We start from the raw sequence: 23,368 nt of genomic DNA, 5'->3' as shown, positions 1-23,368 counted from the left end.
TTTATAAAGGAATTCCATTTTGAATAGATTCGATGGATGAGAATACTTTCCCGAGTCAGCGGATGAATTTATCCATCGGCTGAAATTATTTGGAACCTAATGGCTTTTCTTCTCAAGCGGTAAAATGCTATGGCGTGCTTCTTAGCCAACCCAGTCCATCTAGATGAAGTTCAAACTGCCAGTGTACAGCAATGGATGCAATCCCGCTAATCCGCATTTGGACTAGTAACTATCATGACTTCCTTTAAGTTTCTTCGCTCATTCCGTGACTGGAGCCACTGGCAGCCAATCAGATACCGCAAAATTTTGACGGAAACTGAGCTTTACATAACTTCAATCCCATCTCTCTGCGTTTCGAGTCTCCAAATTTAATCAGGAGATCACTCACGCGCAAAAATGCCTCCTCATGATGATCAGCTCCACAGGAATAAGAGGAGGAAGGTGGATTCTGCGCAGGAAAATGAAGCCTCTACGGACATAACGTCTCACGGGCAACTACGCAATCTTTTAACCTTCCAACAGAATGTCAATGAGGTCAAACAAGGTCAGTACGCTATCACCATTTTGTATGTTCTGTGTAGAACCATACTCATCTAGTAACACTAGGCCTCAGGAAATTCAAAGAGTTTCTTCTTGCGACTGGGCAAGTTGAGAACGAGGGCGAAAAAGCCAAGAAATTCCGTATCCTCAAGGCCTATTGTGATTCGCAGATCTCGCATGAAGAGGAGCCTTCTTGCTTTCCAGATCTAATTCAAACCTGGAATTTTGCAGATAGTAACAATAATGAGTCCTTGCTGACTGTGGTCCCGTCCGTTTTGGCTCTTTTTATCAAGACGGTATCTACTAACCTGGATTTCCGGGACTTTGGATTGGCTCTATGCAAGTTTTTGCTGAAAAAGGAACAACTCAGGTTTTTTAACCGCGGCTTGACAGCAACGAAATCCAAGGAGCATTTGATCTCACCCTGTCTTCGTCTCCTTACTGAAATCGTCAGCTTCGACGGAGGTGCTGTTGCACGGCATGTCTACGCTGTGCGGTATATTACTTTTAAACGCATAGAAGTGTTTTTAACTCCGAACAAATCTCAATTAGAGGAGGCTTCAGATGACAGTCAGAAGTCGACTCTCCGACGGAATGCTCAACGATATGTTCTGGCAAACTTGAGGTTCCAGCATGCTAGTGCGAAGAGTGATATTATCGAACAGCACAAGGTCATCAGAGCGTTCTTGGAGTATGTAAGAAAAGATACTCGAGATACTGTTTTGGATATCATCAAGGCCATTGAGAGGGATATTATGCAAGATACTTCCCTTTCCAGGAATGCGAAGACGAAGTTTTTCAACCGAGGAAACTTGGAGAAGCTTGTGACGCTCTATGGCTACGACAGGGAGTCTGAGGAGCCCAATCCTACTGGCGTATCTATCGCCAGTGAGATCCATAAGATCCTGATGAATGTCTGCACTAACTCTAGCCATGGTGTCTTACTCTCGGAGACGAGCTGGTACCCCAACGGAAGTGACCCGGAGTCCTTGCCGGGCGAGGAAGACACATCGATCGACTTGGGACTGGATTCCGCAGTATACGTCGACAAATATCGAGAGTCTGTGCCTGTTCGTAACGGGATATTATCATACCTCGCTCAGACTCTTCGTCCAGACGCAGACAGCCTGCAGATCGAGCTTCTGGTAGCCATTTTTAAAGAAGCACCGGAGCTTGTTGCCGATTTCTTCACAAAGAAAACAATGTTTGTTTCAGACCCGAAGCCTACATCATCATGGATGGCTGAATCTGCGCTTCTTTTCTCCACAGTCAGTTTGCCTGTGCCAACGAACTTTGGTTGGAAGGATAAATTGCCTTCTATGCCGCCTCCCATATCAGTAGTGATCGAGAACATCCTACCTCGCCCGCTTACCCAGAAAACCTTAACCCGCTGCCTGAACTTAAACGCGGAGGTAATTACTTTGTTTGCGGTTCGGATTTTGACAATCTCTTTCAACAAACTGCGAAAGGTTATTCGTCTTTTTAATTCAGATCATGGTGTCAGTCAATCATTTTGGACTCAGGCCAAAGGCAAATTAATCGCGGAGTTCTGTCGTCGGTGTCCCGCAATGAAAGATGTTGTGTCACTATATAAGAAAACTGCCAAGGAGGATCTGCAGCAGCAAGAAGCTGTGGCCGAACTGCTTTCGTGTTTCTATGAAATCGTGCCTGATGTGGCATTCGAAGAAACTTTCGATGTTTCTCTCGTTTTGGTTGATATCTTGAAACGCCTGGATGAGTCAAATCCTAGCGAGGAAGACTCGGAATCGTTGCTTGCTCAGTTGGGTAGCATCCTCAAGATCGCACAGCAATCCGCATCGATGCGTTGGTGGCAAAAACCTGGTAAGTACCTCGTAAAATATCGCTCTGAGCGTTCTGCTAATATGGCTTTAGGGTCAATGCAATTCTCTGCATTCACGTCGATTCTCAAGGTTGTAGTAGGGGCATCATCTCGTGGTTCTCTCAGAGACATTGAGGTCCTGCTGAAGACTGTGCTTATCGAGAACTCGATTTTGCAAGGCCCGAGCTCCTTTATGTCACTCTTATCCAGTTTTGGGGCGTCCGACTCTGATAGCCTCCACCATCAGTTATCCTTTTTCGATAATTGTGTTTGTCGGGTAGCGAAAAAACCGGTGCACTACCAAGACCTGCTTGGGTCGCTGTGTGAGGATGTATCAAAACCAATCAGCCCTATCGTATCTGCTATTTATGAGCAGTGGCCATTTATTGTCAAGTCTGGAGGTGATGCAGAAAGTGCTATTGGTGCATGGATTGCTAAAACTCTTGGGAACTTGAAAGGCTCCGGGGAAGACTCGAAAGCGTTAAAGGCTGCCCGGGACACTTTGGTAGCAGCCACTGAGAATAAGCGCACAAAGTCGACTCTAAAGAAGGCATTGAAAGATACCGAAGACGGACCAAATCAGGATAGTAAGAGACGAGAGTCTAGTACCACACAACCGACAGCCTCACATTCGAGCAATGAGAAGTCAACCGTGGACTTGGAGGAGATATTCGGTACATTACCCACGGAAGGCACAACTCACAATGCATTGCATAGATGGGAGAAGGATGACATCGAGATCTCCGTCGAGCAAGGCAAGGTGGCAGACCTGATTCTCTGCCTGTGCTCAGAACATGAAGAAGTCAGAAGACAAGCATTCGCCAACATAACGCGATTTATGTCCAAGATTCGAGTAAGTTGATACTTTCCCTATGATGGCTAAGTGGAGAATATACATCGCTCACAATACCAGGAATCTAATTATGTCGAGTGGAGGTCGGTGTTCCTTCTCACCGGTGAACTTCTAGAGACGGTGAAGCAGATTGGTCTGGATTCGCCCGTGCCATGGATTGTGGGGGAGTGTGCTTCCAATTGCCTCGCGGTTCTCGTCAATCCAATGCATAAACTCTATGGAAAAGTCAACAAGTTCCTCCAGAAGGCACCTTCTTGGGAACCAGAGAAGATTCCATCGTATTGGATTGACAAGATCCTGTTGCACGAACCCGAACTAGATGATGGCTACTTCGAGGAGACGAATTGGCTCCTGGATCTACTTATCAAAGGCCTTCGCACAGAGACTGTAAGCCACCGTGCCATCAACCGTAGGAAACATGATTAACGAGCTTATAGGATATGGGAATCTACCGCCGCGCAAATGTATTTGAACGAGCACTGTCTTTTTATGAATCACCCGGCCCTAGCCTTCCATCCAAGCGGAAGATTTTGCACCTACTGTATCGCTCGACACAAGTCCAAGGTAGCACAACCTTGATTACCCGGGCTGGTATTGTCAGCTGGATCCAAAGCCAAATTCCAACATTGGGTGGTAAGGAGGTGCCAACTTTTACAGCCATGGCGTCCTCTTTGTATGAATCTTCGGAACAGGATCGGGTCTTGAAATGGAGTGGAGGATCTGTAGCACAGGTTGTCGAAAACATTGCAGTGTAGACGCTTAATCGTTTAGGAGAGGGTGTACATCCTTTTCTCCTCTAGACATAATGCTAGACACTTTCCCAGGGTTTCTGGGGATTTTCTCTTTTTCTTCTTTGTTTTTATCCTTTTGCTACTATTATCTAAATGTATACATATATAGTAGTAGTGTATTTATTTGGCAATCATGATGATTGTGTGGTTCCAGGTCTTAAGTTGTCATGATGATGAGTGTTATTTCATACAAATATATACGAGTGAATGAGCTTCGTTCACCAAAGCAGGGCCAGTAGCAGTAATAGGAGTGAATAGCAGTGAATGACATCTTCTATGATCACATACTAGCATTTTATAAGAGAAAATTGTGACTGTTGTGCATAAAAGAATGAGGGTCAGAAATACTAGACTATTTTGCGCTTGAGGATGCTGGTCGTTGTTGTTGTTGGGGTGCAAAGTGACTTTCCCCATTGGGCAGTCGAGTCCTAAGAGCCTGAGGCCGACGGTGGAAACAAACGTTTTGCGGCCACAAGTTCAGATCGGGCGCTCTCCGTTGAAACCACTCACCACCACAACCCCCCATCATTTACCTACTACCTACTTTCCATCGGCCGTGTCGCCCATTATTTCCCACCTTCTAATCGGCTTCCGCAACCATAGTTAGCTACATTCTCAACTGCCAGAGAAAACCCTTTTGCTTTGACAACGGAATCCCCTTTGCCCCTCATCGAGTCCCCCGAGTTGTCACCGATTGAGACTCCGCCAATCTTGCCACTAGCAAGTGGCTTTGCTTCACTGCTCCTCTCTACACCGCACCCTCCATTACACAAGGACCGTTACCCCGGACTACACACATACACGCTCTCCCCCTTCTACTCCTACGTTCCCTGCGACTTGCTCCAGCTCCCGCCTCTTGATCCTTGAGAACCAATGAGAACGTTCTAACGATCTGCCGATAACATCACACACACTTCAGCCATCCTCATGGCGCGACGTTACCAGATTGATGAGCTGTTATGGCTACGCTCGTCGCCCCTGGTTGCTAGGCCTGCGAACTTACCTCCGGTAGAAGATTGGATGGGGTAAGGGATTCTTGTGATTGCACTTATGATCCGGAGACTGACATGACCGATGTTAAACTAGTCCGATACCCGACCCAACGACGCAGAGAAAAACCACCGGCACCCGCGATCCTAATAATCCAAATGAGACGACACCTCGACGACCGAGCATCTTTGAGGCTCGTCATGTCTCCCGCAATTCGAATTCAGGTAAATATAAGAGCATTATCTTATGTGCCGGGATCGACTGTCCTATGAATTCATCGCTAACTGGGGAACTTGTTAATTCCTTGTAGAGGATATTATTCTTGGGCCACCAAAGACCGCATTTGCGTCCGCATCTCGCATACCGGGTAAGGGCTCGATAGATGCTACAGAACGGCCATCCAGACAACCTGATTCGGATGACATCAAGAATGACCGGTTAAATTTCCGCGGCAAGTTCTTCAAGGATAGGGAAGGCGGTGATAGTAATTTCGACCGACGTGACGGAAAGTCGGACCCTTTCACCCCTCGTCGTGGGGACAGAGATGACTGGAACACCGGTCGTCCCCGTCGCACCTTTGGCCAGGAAGAACAAGAGAGAAAGCCAAGACGTAACGGAGACTTTGATCGGTGGGAATCTCGTGATTTCAATCGGGACCGCGACCAACAGACTCCGAATCATGAACGGGGAGGGAAAGATAAGGATAGTCGATTCTTTCCTCGAAGAGATGGCCAGCCGGGGCGTGCCCGACATGAAGGAAGTTGGTTCCGTGATGACGGCAATCAGGACGGCCCCGAGCCTGAGGAAGAAAAGACCCCGATACGGAGCCGAGACTGGCGCAGAGACCGGCACGGTGCTGACCGGGATTGGACCCGAGGTGCCAAATTTGAACAGGATCCTGAGTGGTTGGATTCTAATGATAAGGAAGAGCCCCGAAGAGTGCACACCCAGGAAGACTTCGAACGTTGGAAAGAAAGGATGAAGGCGGGATCTTCTCAGGCTCCTGTAGAGGAGAAGAAAGAGACGCCCGCGGAATCAACTCCGGCCCAGAAGTCAGAGCCCAGACCCACAGACGGTGAAATCTTCAGCAGCAGCGGCACACCGTTCCAATCAGACACAGCCATGGAACGCTTTTTTGGGCTTCTGGGTGACTCTAAATCTCCTCAGGAAATCGCGACCTCCTCACCTTTAGAGGCCCCCATAGTCAGTCAAGCTACACCTAAGAAAGAAAATATTCCGGGGAAGCCTTTCAAATCTTCTCGTTTTGCTGGGTTGTTTAGTCCGCCCCCCGGCAGTCCGGCAAAAGAGACTGATTCGCAGCTGGAGAACAAGTCTCCTACTGTCCAGCCATCAACTACTGATGCTGACCAGGAAGGGTTTCAGCGTATTCTACAGATGCTCGGAGGGAGCAAGTCGCGCAATGCTACACCCCACAATGATACCGTGCAAGCCAATCGGCCTCCATCTCTTCCCCAAGCAGAATCTGTCCAGAGCGCTATCTCATCTCCCTCCCACGAGCAGATGAAGCGGCCAGACCCCATGCTGATTCAGGAGAGCTCTATGCGGAGTGCTGGCCCTGCTATGGATCCCCAATCCCGAGAACGGGAACATCTACTCCGCCTAATGCAGCAAGTCCGTGTCACTCCTGTTACAAATCAGGCTCAAGGTAATCATGGTCAACCACAAAGCGCCGGCGCCGCTCCTGGTATGATCAATATGCCAGAAATGCTCCCACCCCCTCCAGGGCTTGCATCTGCACCAAAGGCTCCTAACTTCATCGACGATCCCGCGATCGCTAATATGCAGCGAGCGGAACCTGATCAGCTTCGGCGACGACCCGCGAATGGGCCTCCGATGGGTTACTTTGAGGATATGCCGTTCCCTCAAGGTGGCCAAGTTCCCATCACCCCGGGTGGAAGCCGGGCTCCTCAAGGTCAAGGTCTACCTGGAATGGGCGTTCAGAGACCGCCAGGCTTTGAACACTTGCCACCTCCTGGATGGGCCGGCCACCAGCTTCCTCCACAGCAGGGCGGTGGCCCCGGTCCTCTCGCTCCTCCACCGGGAATTCCTACTCCAACACGTGGCGTCAACCCTAACTTCATGTCCAATATGATGCCAATGCATGGTAATGTTCCACCGCTCGGTGAGCGCCAACCCTTCCCACGTGGTGCAGGCAATGGATCTGCGGGATTCCCGCCTCCCCCGGGTATGATGCCTCCTCCGGGTTATATGAATGGCCCTCCGCCGTCTGGCTTCCCGCCTATGCCACCCAATGCCGAAGCCTGATGGGTCTTGGCCATGGCGGTCAAGGTCCTTTCGACGGTAACCCCGGTCCACAGGGGCCTCCACATTCTTCTCGGCACCTATTGGATATGTTTGGACAAGTCGGCGCCGGAGACGCTCGGGGTGGCATGGTAGGTCCGGGCCAGTTCAGATAAACAGACGGAGGGATATAGCCGGGCTCCTTGCTTGATACAAAACTCGTGTGGCATATGGTGGGATTGTTGCTGGCTCACCAGGCTGGTTTTTTTTGCCAAATTTGATATGTATCCCAAATTTATGTGTTGCTTTCCCTGGTGCCCTCCGTCAGTGCGTAGCAAGGACTGGCTTTGATCGATTGAAATCTCCTACCATATGCCCCGAGAGTGTCGAAGGAATGTGAATGAGGTTGCTACTGCAGCTCCATTTCTAGGCTGATTTAAATGAAAGTAATAGGTGGATTGAACAATCTTTAGTGGAGTATGTGATCTGACAGGATAGATCGTACACACTATACTTGCTTAACCAGATGACTGGATACTTGCAATCAATCTATTACATGAATGAAGGTTCCTATCCGTAAAATTCTCGCTCGCTGTATACTGAGTCTTTGATTCTGTTGGGCCAATGCAAAAGTGATTGGCTGTGAATTTCATAACTTAAGCTGTTCTGGTCAGTGAAGGGCACTCTCAAAGACTTGTCAGCTAGTGTTTCATCTTGTTCAGTGAATAGTAGGGCATGCCATTTCGCGATGCACTGCTTTACCATTTTTGCACACTATACGATTCCCTTCCACCTACAGTATAGTGCACATATAACACTTCAATATTTCGTGATCAGTATTCCACGATACAAAGTAACTATAGGTTACCATGGCGCCCAATCCAAAGGCAAGTAAAGTTTTTATTCCAACGTGTCAGCGGATCTTCAACCCCCCTTGCTCCATTTTCCCTTTTTGGTCACTTTCTACTTTATACCTACAGCTTTCACCACAGCCCTACATTCAACCAAACGAAAAAGGTAAGCTTTTCATTCTATTCATCCTATTACACTACTAGAATGTATCTCTAACAAATTAAAAGGCTAGAAACCCCACAATAAGCTATAGACGCAGGGGCGTCGACGCTTCAACTTGTAATCGACATCCACGCTTTCTGGATAATGATGGAGAAAAGAAGCCCATCCGGGGCTCAAATGGGTTAATACAAAGGGAAATGGCTAACGGATATGTTCTTCACAGCTTAGCGATATGATGGACGAGGTCGACTTCGAGCTCTGCTTGGACATCGATCAATATGTGAGTGCTTCCTCTTCCTCGAGTTCATACTCGATACACATCATACGAAATCTCGGATCCAGAGAAACCTCAATTGTTTTTTATTAATGAAGAATAACGAGAGAAAAAAACAAACCCAGCAGGCAATCGCCTCTCGCTGTGAGTCAAAGCGACTATCCACCCAGTCCGCCACAGACTCAACCAAGCACGAGAACGTCCAAACAGCGACATTCGCCAACCCCAAAGTCCGCAAGCACGGGGAACTAGACTCAGCCTCTGGCATTGACGAGAATATCACCCCAGAACAGCCTCACCACCCCCGACCATGCAAGAAGCTCAAAACTCTGAATCATTCCGAGTCAGACCTCGAGGATGACCATGATCGCACCTATCTCGACATCGCAATCAAGCGCACCACCCACCACGACCAAGAGATACTCTCCGACGCCGATGACACCGACCCAGAAACCCACAGCTCAACCAGCGCCTCGACCACGGCCATCAACGAAGAAGAGATGGATCTGGACACCGACACGGATGCTGAAGTCCACGCCAACTCGAGCAGTGACGACATAGGCATAAGCCCGGTTTACTCCTACATCGCTCGTCCCTCCCATTTCTTCGAGATCTACGAGGACCTGGATGACTCGCATCTGGAGAACCACCCCGGTTTCATGTCCAGTTTTACTACCTATTCCTCTCACGATGAAGATAAGGAGAACATCCGCGACAACCACCACGAGCAGACACAGGAAATGGGAGTCAGTTCGCAGATGTGGATTCGTCAATCTTCTAATCGTGTCTCGCATATGGTTAGTTCTAGGTACCAGGGGGTTGATGGGGGTGTGGACACGGATGAGGCGGACACTGATGTTGAAGATTTTTTGACGGAGGGTGGAGAGGGCACGAGGGAGGGTGAGATGGAGGAGGTGAGGGTGTCGTTTCATTCGTTGGGTGCTGGAGAGGCTCCGTTGCTTCCTCTTGCTTTCCCGCTGCCTTTGAGGATCCCTTCTCCTGCCTTGGTTCAGGGCGGTAGGGCTGATGGCCGGCGTCGTTGCTTGGGGCCTAGGCCTGTTGTGCACTTTGAGTGATTACTGATGTGTGAAATGCTTCGTTTCCCGGGCAGTTCTTGTACAAAATCTCTTGTATTAGCTTTCTCTTTTGTCTCCTTTATTCCGTCGCCCGCGGATTTTATGTACTGTACTTTTATTCCTGGTGTTGTGTGGTTTGTTTCTTCTCTTCAAATGGCCTTTGTGTCTCAGATTGATTTACTGATGGGAAACGAAACGTTCCGTTGAGCATACTCATGTCGGGTGAATATCAGGTTGTTCTGACTCAAAATGGTATTGTACAGCCTTGACTGCCTTACTGTATTTAAAACATTGTCTATTTCTGCTAATACGTCCATTTCTTACTATCCTTTTGTTCAGTAATGACAACTGGCCAATTTAAAAGATATCTTCGAGATGAATCAAGAAATAGCCAATGAGATGGACTATGATCCAATGTATTCAGAGTCAGCTTGATTATTATCGAATGGTCGCAACAAATTTCCAGATAAAGTAGTAATAGTATTGAAAAACCAAGCTCCCCCTACACAATATGCCCCTTCAACGGATCGAGTTGAATGAAAAAGCCCATCCAGACTCTTAGACTGAATCATCATAGCCCTCTAGATTGGCACATCCCAAATGCCGTTTGCCATGGAGACAAATATTGTTCTATCGGAGACATAGTCACCCTCTGGTGGCCTTGGTCCAGATGGGATTTTGATGATCATTTCGTCAGGTGTCTGCGTCGTATGTGATTCGGCACTTACAGCCGAATATACCTCGATTTCTGTATTGATCTTTCGACGATTTCAGGAGCGACACTGGTCACTAGTAAGTAAAAACCCTCATTGCCTTGCTTGATCTCCTCCAAAAGACGCTTCTTTATTCCGGCTGCTGCCGTGGTTCCGACTATTTGCGAGGTATTCGCTGGCAGTGTGTGTGTGGATAGACATGATTGGGTGATTATTTTCCTTTGTAGAGATCGTTCGACGTGATGGCAATGTCATATTGTTGGTATCTCTGTCTACGAGATGGATGTAGACATCTTTCAGGTTTTGAAGGGCTGATTAGGTTCCCGTGATGTCCGCGATGTCACTTTTCGTTAATCATGCACTATCAATATCAAAAGGATATGGCAGGAGTATATAAAATTCTATGTATGTGTTTACGCTATGAAGCTGTTCAGTAAACAGAAGTGGAGATTGAGAGGGCTGTAGGGGATGGACGGGGTAGTTGAAGGTCAGTAAGAAGTGGTTTATATAGGTCCAAGAGTTAAGAAGAAATTGAATGGGTGGGTTTAGATGGAATGCAAGAGTATAGATGGGATTTGAAGTGAAAGGAATATGTGAATGTTATTGTAAGGTTGGAGTAGAGTATGAAGATGAGACACAGTAGTTGAAGATTTGTAATAAGTGATTTCTATGTCTAAGAGTTGAGAAGAGACTAAATGTATGTCACTATATAGACTTTGATTTTCTAGAATCAACGTGACCTTCCCTATTTGATGAGGGCGCTCAGGGGGTCGCTCATTGAGTATTTCTCGCAACTCTAGCGGCCGGAGCTCCCTGCATTGATGTCACTGGCTCGATTGACCGAAGATACACACACATAGGTACTAGTCTCGTCTCCCCACAAGTTGACGCCCGGTGCTTGCCGCCCATCGGCCCTGTAGAGAGAGAGTTTCGCATGGACTAGCTTTCTACAATGGAGAGTCACCAGTAACCAACTCGGAGTAAATAACAGTATCTGCTGCCTATTCGGACACAAACAACCTCGCTATCTCGTCAGCCGTTTTCCTAACATGCGTCCATATAAGCCCTTTAGTCGTATGTTCGGGGTATACTCAAAGGAATCTTACAGAGCTTGATTAGCCGGATAATTAATACTATTTAAAGTATCCTGGTCTCTCGTCTTTAGTAAAGTATGGACTTCAGGGCCTTCCTAATTACGCTACTTTTTATTTATTGGAGAACTGTATGTTCTAATCCGGACCAGCGAACTGAATTATCTCTCGGGACTCGGGAGGCCCTTATGTGGCCTACTTACAGGATGGAGTCGCATGAGGCCTTGACTAGATCACGTCCAGTCCTTATCTGTCTGGAAGGCAGCTTGCTTGAAAGTGTTGGACCTATTCTACTGTATTTTGTGCTTTGGAATACATAGGATACTGCATACAGAGTATACTAGGTGTTAGTTCTTGAGACGCGACTATGAAACGAGGATCATGGCGTTACCTACGTAGGAAGTTCCTGCCTGAGGCACGAACGGCATCTACACTACACTTGTCGACATACTTTACCGATAAAGTATTGTTTATAAAGTATGAGCAACGCTTCAAAGAGATAGAAGTATGCACCCTCCCTTCCATCACATCGAAGGGGCGAGCCGCATTGCTCATGTCGATGTAATGTCCATAGCTTTCCTATGCGTACTCCTCTACTTAGTCGGTGCTCGATAGAGGGTTAGACAAAAACACGTCTCTCTAGCCGCGTTGTGCTGGTCTCCAGGGATAGAAAGTCAGATTGATCCTTGAATTCCTTGATCATTTGTTGTAGAGTGGCCGCAATGGCTTGCTGTGGTCGTTGATAGTGACTTTGGCCAAGGCCAGCCCCTCCTTTGCTCCTAACCGCGCCGCTGGACTGACACCTGTTCTCTTTCTTATTTCCTCGTTGCTCAAAGAATAGTGGCTCAAATAATACGATGCATTGGGAATACACGACTCTCTACTCCAGAACCCCCCGCTCCTTCATCTTCGCCGTCGTCGCAAATGTCGGCCCCGGCGGCGCCAGCCGCTCCCTGGCCGTGGCCTACCGCCAGCACCACGACGAACACAACATGGCCTCATCCTGGCCCCGAGTGCACCATATGGTAACTGACACCCTCGCGTTGATCGACGTTCTTTCGGATCCCGCGAACCGCGCGCCGCTAGAGGCGGAGAGAGCGCTCGCGCAGGACTGGTATCGTCGGTCTCCGGGGCACCACGAGCCTCCGCTGCATGAGCGGCCCAGCGTGCCCGATACCGCGCAGCCACCGTTCGTGCCCTGGAACCGACGTCGGGAGCCAGTGCAACAGCAGCCCCCGCTGCCGTGGCGTGATGATGGCCTCAGCCAGTTTCCCTTCACCGCGACCTGCGTTTTGCTGGCGTTGTTGCGCGACGATCGTCCTGCTGACGCCACCCGCCCCAGCGACGTCCAGTTCCAGCCCCTATCAACGGTATTTCGGGCGGACTGCACTGAATATGGCCTGGTCGTCGTTGACATCTCCGACCTCGACAGTGGTGTCAAGTACGGCATTGTTGCATTTCCCCTGGACTACATGGCTGAGGTTCAGTCCCGCGACAAGTGCTTCGGCTGGGATCCTGTCGAAGACCCCCAGCCGGAAAAGGAGCCGGATGTTATACTTGTGAGCCCGCGGCCTCGAGTGCTGTTATCGATTTCTCAGTGGGCAGGGAAGTATTACAGATGGTCGGGCCTGGAAGACCACCCCAGTATCCTCCGACTGGAGGAGAAGCCGCTGGCTGATGCTGCAGCCTTGGATTGTACGTCTGTTCACGCTAGTGGGATCCGGAAGGTTTTGCAGGTACTAACGAGGAATGGTAGACATCTGGCCGCCGGAGCTGGAGGCTCCGGCTCAAGCATCTTCAAAAGGTGTTCTCTCTCGCATTTTGAAATGTTCTGTCCCATTTAAACCCATATCGACCGCATTTGCTAACCTCCGACAGACTTCACACCGTCAAATAAAGCCAGGTCCACACCCAGATCCATGGTAGGCTACACTATAGTAGACGAACCGCCGCGACATGGGTCCATGGACCGCGCAAAAGAGGATAGATCGACCAGGAGAGCCTCGAGCGTGACCATATTAGAAGGACCGCCACAAACTGTCCCAGTTGATATAGACCGCACTATTGATGATCTGCTGCTTCTCACCCAGGAGCCCGTGTCCCCTCGCCTCGAGAAACAAGCGCTTGCTCACCTTCAAATGCTGGTCCCGTTTAGCGAGAGGCTGCGGCAGCGACTCGAAGAGGTGCCTAACAAGCTCGGTCCCTCCACGATCTCCAGCCATATTCTGCGCGTGGCATACACTGAACGCAGTCACCTCAACTGGGTGTCGTTTGGCAACCTGCCGCCTCGCGTGATTGCGGCCGCTGTTACATCAGATGAGCTTCGGGGTGCATCTGCGCTCAGCCTCTGCGTCGATGCATGGGCGGGAGATGAGGAAGAGGGAGAGTCAGACCTCGTTGATCCTGCTGTGGCCCTGGCGCAGTCCACAGGCCTGCAGCAGCTCTGCTTCTTGCATCAACCGGACCGGGCTCACGATGAGGTCTCGGCTCGTTTCTGCTCGCAGCTGCTGCGGCTGTGGGGGAGGGCATCAGAAGAAGACTGGGAGTGGCTCCGGCCGAAAACCATCCATTCGACCTCTGTATTCTTAACTGGTTTACGCCGTCGCAGATTTCTCACATCGTCCTCGACGATACGATCGGATTCTAGCTTTACCTTAGGCGCACAAGTCTTTCCCATGATCCACCTGTTCACGTTTCTGGGTCCCCTGCGCAAGGACATCCCAGACGCAACCGCAGACCGCCACGTCTACTGTGCTCGTCCTGGGTACAGCAGCTACTACTCGATAGACAATATCGGGTTAACCGCCGAGGTCTTCGCCATCCGATTCTTAGGATACCTGCGGGCGTTGGGTCCGTATTCAGATCCCGACAAGGCCATCTTGCGAGTGGCATATCATGGGGCTTTCTCGTCGCTCGCTTCCATGGACGACGACAGCGAGCAACACCGCCGCAAGCACGGCTGGTCTCCGCCCCGGAGACCGCTGCCACCATCGCCGCTCCGGTCATCGCCAGATCCATTGGGCGTGAGACCCATCCCCGCCGGATTTTTCGACGACGAGCTCGCCCCTGACGACCCGTCCAAAGTTCGACTCGGGGATATCCCCCCTGGGGACTGGGTTGTTCTTGTGGATCGACGAGACCGCAGTTGCCGGGCTAGCGACGACACCACCTTCTTACAATACTCTTTTATGAGAATCCGTCAGCCCTGTGTTAAATTTTCGTCCGAAAAGCAATCTAGCTCAGTCGAGATGGTCGGCGGGCTGATCGACTTCCTGCGGGAAACTGTGCCAGGGACTAATATTGCCATGTGGGAGAGACGTGTCGATGAGGTAGAGAACGATTTGGTTTCCGCTTTAATGAGGCCGAGCCCATCCAGCACCCCGTCATCGGTTGATGTGCCGACGATGCTAGAACGGGTGAACAAGTCGTTCAGGCGTTTGGCCGAAGCCTCAGCTGAGACGAGCGCATCCAGCACCCTACGAGAGAGTGATATTTCCGATGGGGAGGAACTGGTCGTGGAAGTGGAGAAAGAACCCTGCATTGACGTCGGTGTCATGGCTGAGAGTCGGGCCTACACTTTGCTGGATAAGTTAGTGTGAGAGCATGCAATTGTATTTATAGTACGCTCGCAAGAGTGGACTGCGAGTGAAGAAGCGGGCAAAGGGGTGATAAGTAGTTGGGGTGCAGTTTATTGAGGTTACTCGCTCAGGGCACTCAGTCTCCCGCTCACCCCGTGCTCAGTGATCGCCTCAGGCTGCTCAGAGCGTGCTCAGATCCACTCAGTGAGCAAAAAGCGGCGAAGGGTGAGCACTAAAACGGAAAGAGTAGGCCATCGACCCTCCTAGAAAATCAAGTACATATATGTTTAACGGGAAGAAAGGACATAGATGGGATATGAAATGAAAGGAATATGAGAAAGTAAGTGAGGTTTATAGTATTAGACAAGGTATCATAAAGTGAATAATCTAAGACGGCACCGAAAAACACTGATTAAAAGCAGCTAGTGAAGTGACGCCGTACTATGTGAATAAAACATGTATGGTTAAATGGGAATCTCTTTTAAGGCGAACACCAAAATGTGAAAGAGTAGTGGAAGAAAAGGTTGCAAATAACGCAAGATGATCTCCTCTCAAGTGATCGGTGCTAACTGCCGTTCGTTGCGTCGACAGTCCGCCCGAGATCGCTGGTCAATGAGTATACGGACAGATCTGAGAAGCTCTCGTGGGTTGGAGCGGGTAGATTCCTCTTGGCTATCGGCTGTGTGGCACGCCTTCCAACACAGCTGTCGGGTGGAAGGTGGACAGGAGACATCAGATCGCGAGTCTGCCCGGGAAAGAGGCCCTTGTCAAGGTCACTTTGCCACAGCCTGCGTGACGCATCGAATGCCTTGTTGACTAGTCCTCGCCGAAGCTCTTCATATTCTTCAAACAATGTGATCAGCTGGCACTCGGGGTTCTGAGCCAAGAGTTTGGAAAATATGATCGCGTCCTCTACAGCATACGCCGCCGATTCATCGCGCGGAGGCATCTGTATTTGTATTAGTTTTTGTGACGAACACAATGCCGTTGGAAATGAAGAAACTTACAGCGTGCGCGGCATCGCCGAGTAAAAGTATCCGATCCATGTGCCATTTCCCTCGTTGGCGAACCTGATACACAGGGTATAGCATCCAATCCTCGGTTCGGTCAATGATCTCGCGGATGTATGGTAGGCTTGACATGCCGAACTGCGCCCGGACCAGGTAACGCATTGACATCCGCATGTTCTTCTGTGCCGCCAGGTCCGTTCCCGACATTGCTTGGTATTTCTCAATCAGGTGTTCGCTCACGCGGACGACTGCCGCCACAAAGAGTTTCTCATGTTTTGTGTCGCAGTAGCTCGTCAGGAGCGAGCTATGCCGGGCGAGGTGTACCGCGGTTTGAGTGAAGGGCATCGATGCGGAAAAGTTCCGGGCGTCGGCCATGCTTTGTATGAAAGAGACACCGGTATATTCAGATCGGTTGCCGGGATCTACGATTTTTGTCCGTGTCGCCGAGTGAACTCCATCGCATCCCAAAACCAAGTCCCCTGTGGCGGTTGAACCATCTTCGAAGTGCAATGTGACGTTCTCCGGCGTTGTGCTTCCTCCAACGAGCTTTTTATCGTAGTGAACCGACACATTCCGCAGCTTGCGAGCCACTGCCAGCATGGCTTCCGACAAGGCGCTGCGCAACACCCGACGACCCTTATAACCACCGTAACCATGTCCGTTCTCGTCGGTAAATCGGAGGGGGCCCAAACGGCGACCGGAACGCACGGAAAATAGATCAATGGCATCCACCTCAATGCCAGCCTGGTCGCCCATCAGATTCAACTCGGCTAAGACCCCTAACTCGTCGAGATACCTCTGAGCGACCGGTGTCAAACTGATAGCGCCGCCGGACGTGGTGAGCTCAGATGCGCCATCGTATACTGTGATTTTCAATCCAGGAACAACGGGGGCGAGCTCGTTGGAGAGGGCAATGGCACTGGCGAGACCAGCAACGCCAGCACCGACGACGAGAATATCGCTCGGCATTGTGGGGAACCCGCTGTTGCTTCGTTCTTTGCTTGTAGAGGCCGACAGACACACTGTCGTCGGAAAGTGGTAGGAAAAGAGAGGTTCAGAGCGAGGATAAATCGGTCGGAGAGGTCACACAGGGGCAGTGATTTGCCCTGTGGTTCGGTTCATGATGTTTCGTTTGTATGCACATCGTTACACTGGTCAATGGTTTAGTGTCCAATTAATTAAATTTTTTACCCTCTTTTTAAATTTTTTTTTTTACTTTGCTTTCTTTTTTTTGCCGCCGTTTCCATCTTTTCCCATTCCGGATTGGGATGTCTCCGTGTCCGGCCGAGAGCTCTGTTAATTCGGACGGTCGGTTAAACGATGCCGGCTAGCAGAGCCAATCAAGCGTTCACATTGCCCCCCCCTCAAATGTCATGTCCAACGTGAAGAAGTTGCGTTCCATGGATCCCCTGAAAGCTTCTCTGATTGGCAGCCCCCGGCATAAGCTTATAGCGCCCGGGGGGCAAAAATAGACGGGCCTAGACATACAATTTCCTTTCTTCACGGAACCGGCCGATCATTTTGATCTATATCTCACCTATTAAGCATCATGTGGTCTTAGTATTGGCAGGAGGCATCTGGAGAACGAAGCGTTGGGAACTGTAGCCATTTGCATTAGGGATTATTCATCATGATCCAGGATCGCTACCGTTAATACACTACATGATATGTACAGAAAGTCACACTTGCCGAGGCACGAGTGTGTTTTTAGAAAATGACTCCCCTGTGGCATCCGAAACTCTCAACAGCAAAATTTTAGTCATCGTTCAGGGTGTATTTCCATATTCCATTCGGTAGCAGCGCTTGCCGCAATGTCTCCAGCTTCTTTTTCAACATGACTGTCTCCGTCTCCAACTCCCCGATATAATTAACAGCATCGGTCAGAACTGCCATCTTCTTAGAAGCATGTTTCCTTTGGCAGTAGAAGCGGGGCCTGCCACTTCCAACCCCTCGCGTGTAATAGCCTTGCAGAGACGACTCCAATGCAGCAAAATTCTTACTGAGATTCTCCCGGTAGCGTTTTTCAATTCTGTTATGTGCTGAGCGCCGGGATGAAGGATGCACTGGACCTTCATGAGGAGTGGAACTGGGCGAACCAGATGGGGAAGATGGAGGCGGCGATAACGAGGCGACGGTTGAGCTCGAGGCAGTGCAATGAGATTGCGGGAGCGAGGTCCGAGGTATAGAGGAGTGTTTCGATGTGTTCTGTATTGAATCTTCTTTGAGTGGCGGTAGCACGGGCGCGTCCTCAAACTGGCTGGGTACGGCGAATGAGTGCTTCGAAGATGTCCAATTCTCGTACGCTTCCCACGGGAGAAGGTCTGCGGAAGATGGTACGGAAGATGGAGACCATTGTGGCAAGTAGCAGGGAGAATCGAGAGCATCTTGAGAATTCGGCTGCATAATCATTAGATCATGGACTGACTAGATGACGGGGTGTCTTTTCCTCAGGGTACTTACTCGTCGATGAGGGTTGGCGGGCACTGGCTGAATGATCGTACCAAACGTAGACATCGGCGCCACCTCGGCATCTACGCCAATTAAATTATCCCATGCATAGGGAAGATCTTGGTACTGGAGTTTCCACAGATGTGCTGAAGTTGCGGGCATTTTGCGTTGGGTTGGACCAGCGGATAGTTGGGGTTACCGAACCAAAGGAGAGAGGGTTCAACAGCTTTAAATAAACCCGAGGCGTTTCGGAATGGGTGCCACAGCTATCTAGGATGGAGAGGATTGTGCCATGAGTTAGACAGGTCAACACTAGGATTTATCTCCGACATTAGGGACTTTTATTTTCTTTTCGTGCGATCCTTGTAGAAAATGACCTCATGCGACGCTGTCTGGACCGCGAAACTTTGCGCTCGGCTCCGACTCGGCATTCGCAGGGTTTCGGTGCTTAAGCCTCTTTTCGTCCCCGTTAACCCTAAGCTACAAATTAAATTCATGGCATTGAAGCCTCGTACAAGATTGATTGCTGAGTAGCTGACACTTGCTTCAGTAAGGAGAATGGCAGGTTGCTTTGCGGTGTCGTTATGCGGCTGTTCTGCGAACCTCCATTTCTCCGATATAATTTTCCTACCTGGTCATTACTCTAACCCCACTCTATCATAATATTGTGCTGGTGACCCCTGGCGGAGCTATGATTATTATTCAAAAGTGGGTAGGACAAATGAGAGACATGATAATAATATGTAATAAGGGAATAGATGAATAAATAAGTAGATAAAAAGTACGCTCTTCTGGGGGGGACCGACTAGGAGTGAAACGCTGCATTGCAACCATCCACTATGCCCACTAGCGCTGTCACTGATAAGGGTGGCAAGATGACCCCTGTCGAACATTCTTTTCTAGCGCGAGCGATTGTATATTCTAGATTGATGGCCAGATCAACGGGCGATCATCTTTGCAGCGAAAAGCATGGGAGTATTGTTCAGGCTAGTCCATCCATTGGCTGCAGATCGCCCAGTTTGCTGGTCTGTGTTCCTTGACACTTTGCGGAGAACAGACCACAATATCTGTTGAACACGTTGCAGGACTTTTGTCGAATCGCTCGGTGCTTGTACATCAAAATATGAACCCGTTCAGGGTACTGCGAAAAGGCTTCGAGTAACCGTCTGAGATTATCATGATGTCAACCCACATTGTGCGACATTTCCGGAGCGACAAGCTATAGGCTCGGAATTGACTAAATGCTTGTTTAGGGAGGGACATGATCCTTCGCCCCGTGCATGGCGTCATGAATGATCGCTATTAGTGAAGATCCTAATTATCAGTTAAAAATGGTCAAAGAAGGAAGAGTCAAAACGAAATTGAGTTTGTCTCTTAGCGGTGTGCTTCGCCCACGTGCGCAGCGCACGAGAAATGAGGGGTTCTTTCTTTTTAGGCAACTGAACTCAACAATACCCCTCGCCCTTTTTTATATTAATATTTTTTTTTCTCCATTTGACTTCTTTCCAAGAATTTTTCGCACTCAATCTCATTTACACTACGACTGTCGCAATGAACGTCTTCCAAGAACAGCGAGGAATGATCTCTCTTTTCGCCTCCGAAGGCCAAAGAGAGGGAGCCATTATTGCCGTCATCCTCGAGGAACTCAAGTGGGTCCCCTGAACCATAACAATCCCTATGAATCCTGGCTGATTGCCTCTGTTTCAGACTCCCCTATCGCCTTCATCTGGTCGAAAAGCCAGAAGATATTGATGCGAAAAGTCTCCCGGTGCTCAGGAACATTCAAAGCGACGGCGAGTCCGTCGATCGTTCCGGGTTCCACGAGGTTGTGTCGTACCTGATTGCGCGCTATGACACAGCTCATGAAGTGTCTTATAAGAAGGGCTCCAAGGAGGATGATGAGGTCAACAAATTCGTTGCATCCTTAACTGAGCCCAATGCAGCCCATCCAGAAGAGCACCGCTTCGATCTCGATGCAAAGGATGGCATCCCCTTCGCCAGAAAGGCTATCAGTCTGTATCTTCACCTTGAGCAGCATCTGCAGAAGTCGCACAGTAACTACCTGGTGGGCAAGAAATGGTGCGCTATCTCGTTATACACCCCTTTGGTATCGCGTCCATATAAAGCTAACCATGTGCAGCACCCTTGCGGATCTCCTCCACCTCCCCTACGTGGCTGCCGCAGGCTCAGCTGGTCTCGACCTTGAGAGGTTCCCGGAGCTGACAATATGGTACGATCGGGTTTATCAGCGTCCGGCAGTGCAGAAAGGCTTCAATGCTGTTCATCTAAAGATCCGCGGATAGAATAGCCCTTCTATCACCAATTGACTACGCCATTGGTCAGGACAGCTGACAGAGATTGAAGCGATGTGTGATGGACTTGTCGCTCCTTTAATTCCTTAATTGTATCCACTGTTCATGTTTCCTGTATAGAGTAGTGTATGTTATAGATATATACTGGGTTGTTATAGATCAGCGATTTGTACATTCCATCGGCTCCAATTCTAGACCACTGATAATTTCCGTCAACGAAAACAAAATTGCTCGGCAAGTCAATAAGTACTTTCTCAACACCCTGCAATATGATCGTACGTTACAGATATGCTCGTGTGAGACGCACCTCAACCACCCAAGAGTCTAGAATCACGCTGCATGCATGAATGGTTGCGGAGCAATATCCACCCTATAAAAATAGTAAATGCGGGGAGAAGGCATGTGACCTCGGTTGGCTCTTATGTAGCATAAAGTAATCATAATGATGATATCACCGTCGGATTCGCTGGTTCTTGAGTAAAATATGACAGAATTCACTTGGCTTCCCTACGTGGCCAACTGTGGTCAGCCAAAGAGATTCTGCAACCGAATGCCAGTTGCCCTCGCCATGTGTCCAATCGCCTGACACTCGCCTCACTGGTCGGGACACCCGTGCTTTCCCGTACGGTCGTACGAGATCTTCCGTTCGTCTGATTCACTTTATAGATAAATGCAAAGCCCCAAGCAGCTACAATGCTGGATCATATAGCCGCCCTAGACTGACTATCAATCTACTACTACATATCATTCAGCATGTGTATCGCCTTTTTTTTCCACCGCTCATCCGCAATATCACCTCATCATCTGCAACAACCGAGATGTACGTATTCCACACGCTTCATAGACCATGGTAACATCTAACACTGACCACATCACAGGAATTCCTTCACCGGCCAACATCCCGTGCAGGCTGGTGGCCATCCCCTCATTCCCACGTCCTCAGCGCCCGAGATCTTGTGCGCCCCATCCATCCCACCTGGCTGGGTATCACAAAACAAGGCCGCGTTGCTGTGCTAACAAACTACCATGAAGACACCTGCGCAAAAGCTGTTGGGAAATACAGCCGCGGTGAGGTCGTCAACAGCTGGCTCGCATCACCGCCGGATAGCGCGCAAACCACGCAAGAGTTCGTGAACCAATGGACCGCCAACGGGGAGTTAGCAAATATCGGTGGATTTAACCTCGTTTGTGGAAATGTTATGGAGCCGCTCGCGATTATGGCCAGCCGGGCGTCGGAGACAGAGCCGATCCCTTGGATCGCGGACAAACCGGGCCAAACGGTCGGGTTAAGCAATACGGACTACGATGATCGGTCTTGGCCAAAGGTTGAGCAGGGAGAAGACGCGCTTGTTGATGCGATTGCGGGGCATGTACAGAATCAAGAAAGCGAGGATGCTTTGATTGAGAGGCTGTTGGATGTGCTTAGTCTGGATACGCTACCTCGATTGAACAACAATGCGGGTGTCCAGGAATACATCCCGCATCTTTCGCAGAGTGTTTTTATTCCACCTATCGGCTGTGACAAACAGGCGCGGGATGAAGCAGAGCTACCAGCCAGGCAAGACAAGAGGGAGGAGAGTCCAGTCCTACCGTCTACTCCCGAGGGGACGCCCAATCGTGCATATCTGGAAGGTCTGTATGCGACACAGAAGCAGACGGTCATCTTGGTGGGGTTCGATGGGCGAGTCCGATTCTTTGAACGTACATTGTACGACGATGATGCTCAGCCAGTCTCTACAGAGGCTCGCGACCGGTCATTTGAGTTCCGAATTGAAAAGTAAACGCCATACCAGGAGTTTCGGTTTCACGCGATTCTAGTTCGTCCATGTATATCTAGAGGGCATTGTGGCGTTTTGGGGACATATCTCTCAAATCATAAAGTCTAATGATCCAGTGTATTGGTCCAACGGTCATACAATAGTTTCTATCGGAGCTTTAATTTGTGGGCTCAATTCCCACGTCAATGGTATCACGCCGTCGGTCACGTTGTCTTCATTTCGGACATAGGAATCCATCGGCATCCCGATACCCCATGACGCGGCGAGCTTAGATTAGAGTCGCATGTTGTGTGGGTTCATTGTGGAATACTGATTGACACCAAAGGGCAATAGTCTATGCGGCATGCCCCATGACATGGGTGATTACTGTCGTTATCAGTGTAGCATTCGTCCCAGAATTTAGCGTTCTTCCGGGTTCCTTATTTGTCAGTAATATAGCGCCAGCTGTGGTACTTTTGTCGCACACGATCTTCCGTAATAAGTCGAAGGATCAATGCCCAGATCGAGGGGTCCAGACAAATGACAAGGTTTTGTAGACAATTGGGGTTCCGGAATGGTTCGGAGGTCCCCGTCCGCAGCTACACTAATGATTATCTTCCACGCAGCCACGCCGTTCCTGATCCCCTGTCATGTTGTTTTCCTTTTTCTTGATTTAGTGTGGCAAATTGCGTTGTGATCCCCACTGAGTACTAGTAACAGGTGAATGCGAACACTTGGGTGGTTCAACTATCACAAACAGGACAATGATTAGCTTAGGCATCTTTCATTCATTCCCTTGTGACCCTTGTCCTACGTCTG

General features: G+C 49.5%; 8 protein-coding genes across 8 annotated transcripts; 6 read left to right on the top strand and 2 right to left on the bottom strand.

The window, feature by feature from the left end:
* Window positions 1-396: 396 nt before the first annotated feature.
* ANOM_005647 (NPA1/URB1 family protein) lies at window positions 397-3,988 on the top strand (the record flags this gene model as incomplete). The annotated part of the gene is made up of 5 exons (XM_015550904.1): window positions 397-544; window positions 607-2,382; window positions 2,434-3,233; window positions 3,294-3,620; window positions 3,671-3,988. The coding sequence occupies 5 exons, from the start codon at window positions 397-399 to the stop codon at window positions 3,986-3,988; spliced, it is 3,369 nt and encodes a 1,122-aa protein (XP_015407608.1).
* Window positions 3,989-4,951: 963 nt separating this feature from the next.
* Window positions 4,952-7,300, top strand: ANOM_005646 (uncharacterized protein; the record flags this gene model as incomplete). Its single annotated transcript, XM_015550903.1, has 3 exons — window positions 4,952-5,049; window positions 5,111-5,238; window positions 5,325-7,300. The coding sequence occupies 3 exons, from the start codon at window positions 4,952-4,954 to the stop codon at window positions 7,298-7,300; spliced, it is 2,202 nt and encodes a 733-aa protein (XP_015407607.1).
* Window positions 7,301-8,522: 1,222 nt separating this feature from the next.
* ANOM_005645 (uncharacterized protein) lies at window positions 8,523-9,640 on the top strand (the record flags this gene model as incomplete). Its single annotated transcript, XM_015550902.1, has 2 exons — window positions 8,523-8,570; window positions 8,735-9,640. The coding sequence occupies 2 exons, from the start codon at window positions 8,523-8,525 to the stop codon at window positions 9,638-9,640; spliced, it is 954 nt and encodes a 317-aa protein (XP_015407615.1).
* Window positions 9,641-12,301: 2,661 nt separating this feature from the next.
* ANOM_005644 (uncharacterized protein) lies at window positions 12,302-15,043 on the top strand (the record flags this gene model as incomplete). The annotated part of the gene is made up of 3 exons (XM_015550901.1): window positions 12,302-13,139; window positions 13,201-13,248; window positions 13,323-15,043. The coding sequence occupies 3 exons, from the start codon at window positions 12,302-12,304 to the stop codon at window positions 15,041-15,043; spliced, it is 2,607 nt and encodes an 868-aa protein (XP_015407609.1).
* A 544-nt stretch (window positions 15,044-15,587) lies between these two features.
* ANOM_005643 (FAD-dependent oxidoreductase) lies at window positions 15,588-17,001 on the bottom strand (the record flags this gene model as incomplete). Its single annotated transcript, XM_015550900.1, has 2 exons — window positions 15,588-15,971; window positions 16,030-17,001. 2 exons carry the CDS (start codon window positions 16,999-17,001, stop codon window positions 15,588-15,590), a joined length of 1,356 nt encoding a protein of 451 aa, XP_015407610.1.
* Window positions 17,002-17,787: 786 nt separating this feature from the next.
* Window positions 17,788-18,642, bottom strand: ANOM_005642 (uncharacterized protein; the record flags this gene model as incomplete). The annotated part of the gene is made up of 2 exons (XM_015550899.1): window positions 17,788-18,429; window positions 18,493-18,642. The coding sequence occupies 2 exons, from the start codon at window positions 18,640-18,642 to the stop codon at window positions 17,788-17,790; spliced, it is 792 nt and encodes a 263-aa protein (XP_015407616.1).
* Window positions 18,643-20,031: 1,389 nt separating this feature from the next.
* On the top strand, window positions 20,032-20,967 carry ANOM_005641 (glutathione S-transferase family protein; the record flags this gene model as incomplete). The annotated part of the gene is made up of 3 exons (XM_015550898.1): window positions 20,032-20,129; window positions 20,188-20,559; window positions 20,621-20,967. 3 exons carry the CDS (start codon window positions 20,032-20,034, stop codon window positions 20,781-20,783), a joined length of 633 nt encoding a protein of 210 aa, XP_015407612.1. The 3' UTR covers window positions 20,784-20,967.
* Window positions 20,968-21,610: 643 nt separating this feature from the next.
* ANOM_005640 (NRDE family protein) lies at window positions 21,611-22,573 on the top strand (the record flags this gene model as incomplete). The annotated part of the gene is made up of 2 exons (XM_015550897.1): window positions 21,611-21,616; window positions 21,671-22,573. The coding sequence occupies 2 exons, from the start codon at window positions 21,611-21,613 to the stop codon at window positions 22,571-22,573; spliced, it is 909 nt and encodes a 302-aa protein (XP_015407611.1).
* Window positions 22,574-23,368: the final 795 nt, after the last annotated feature.

This window comes from Aspergillus nomiae, assembly GCF_001204775.2.
Source record: "Aspergillus nomiae NRRL 13137 chromosome Unknown contig00106, whole genome shotgun sequence".
Classification (NCBI taxonomy): Eukaryota; Fungi; Ascomycota; class Eurotiomycetes; order Eurotiales; family Aspergillaceae; genus Aspergillus; species Aspergillus nomiae.
The sequence above is the reverse complement of the archived record's forward strand: the minus strand, read 5'-3'. Positions and strand labels throughout refer to the sequence as shown.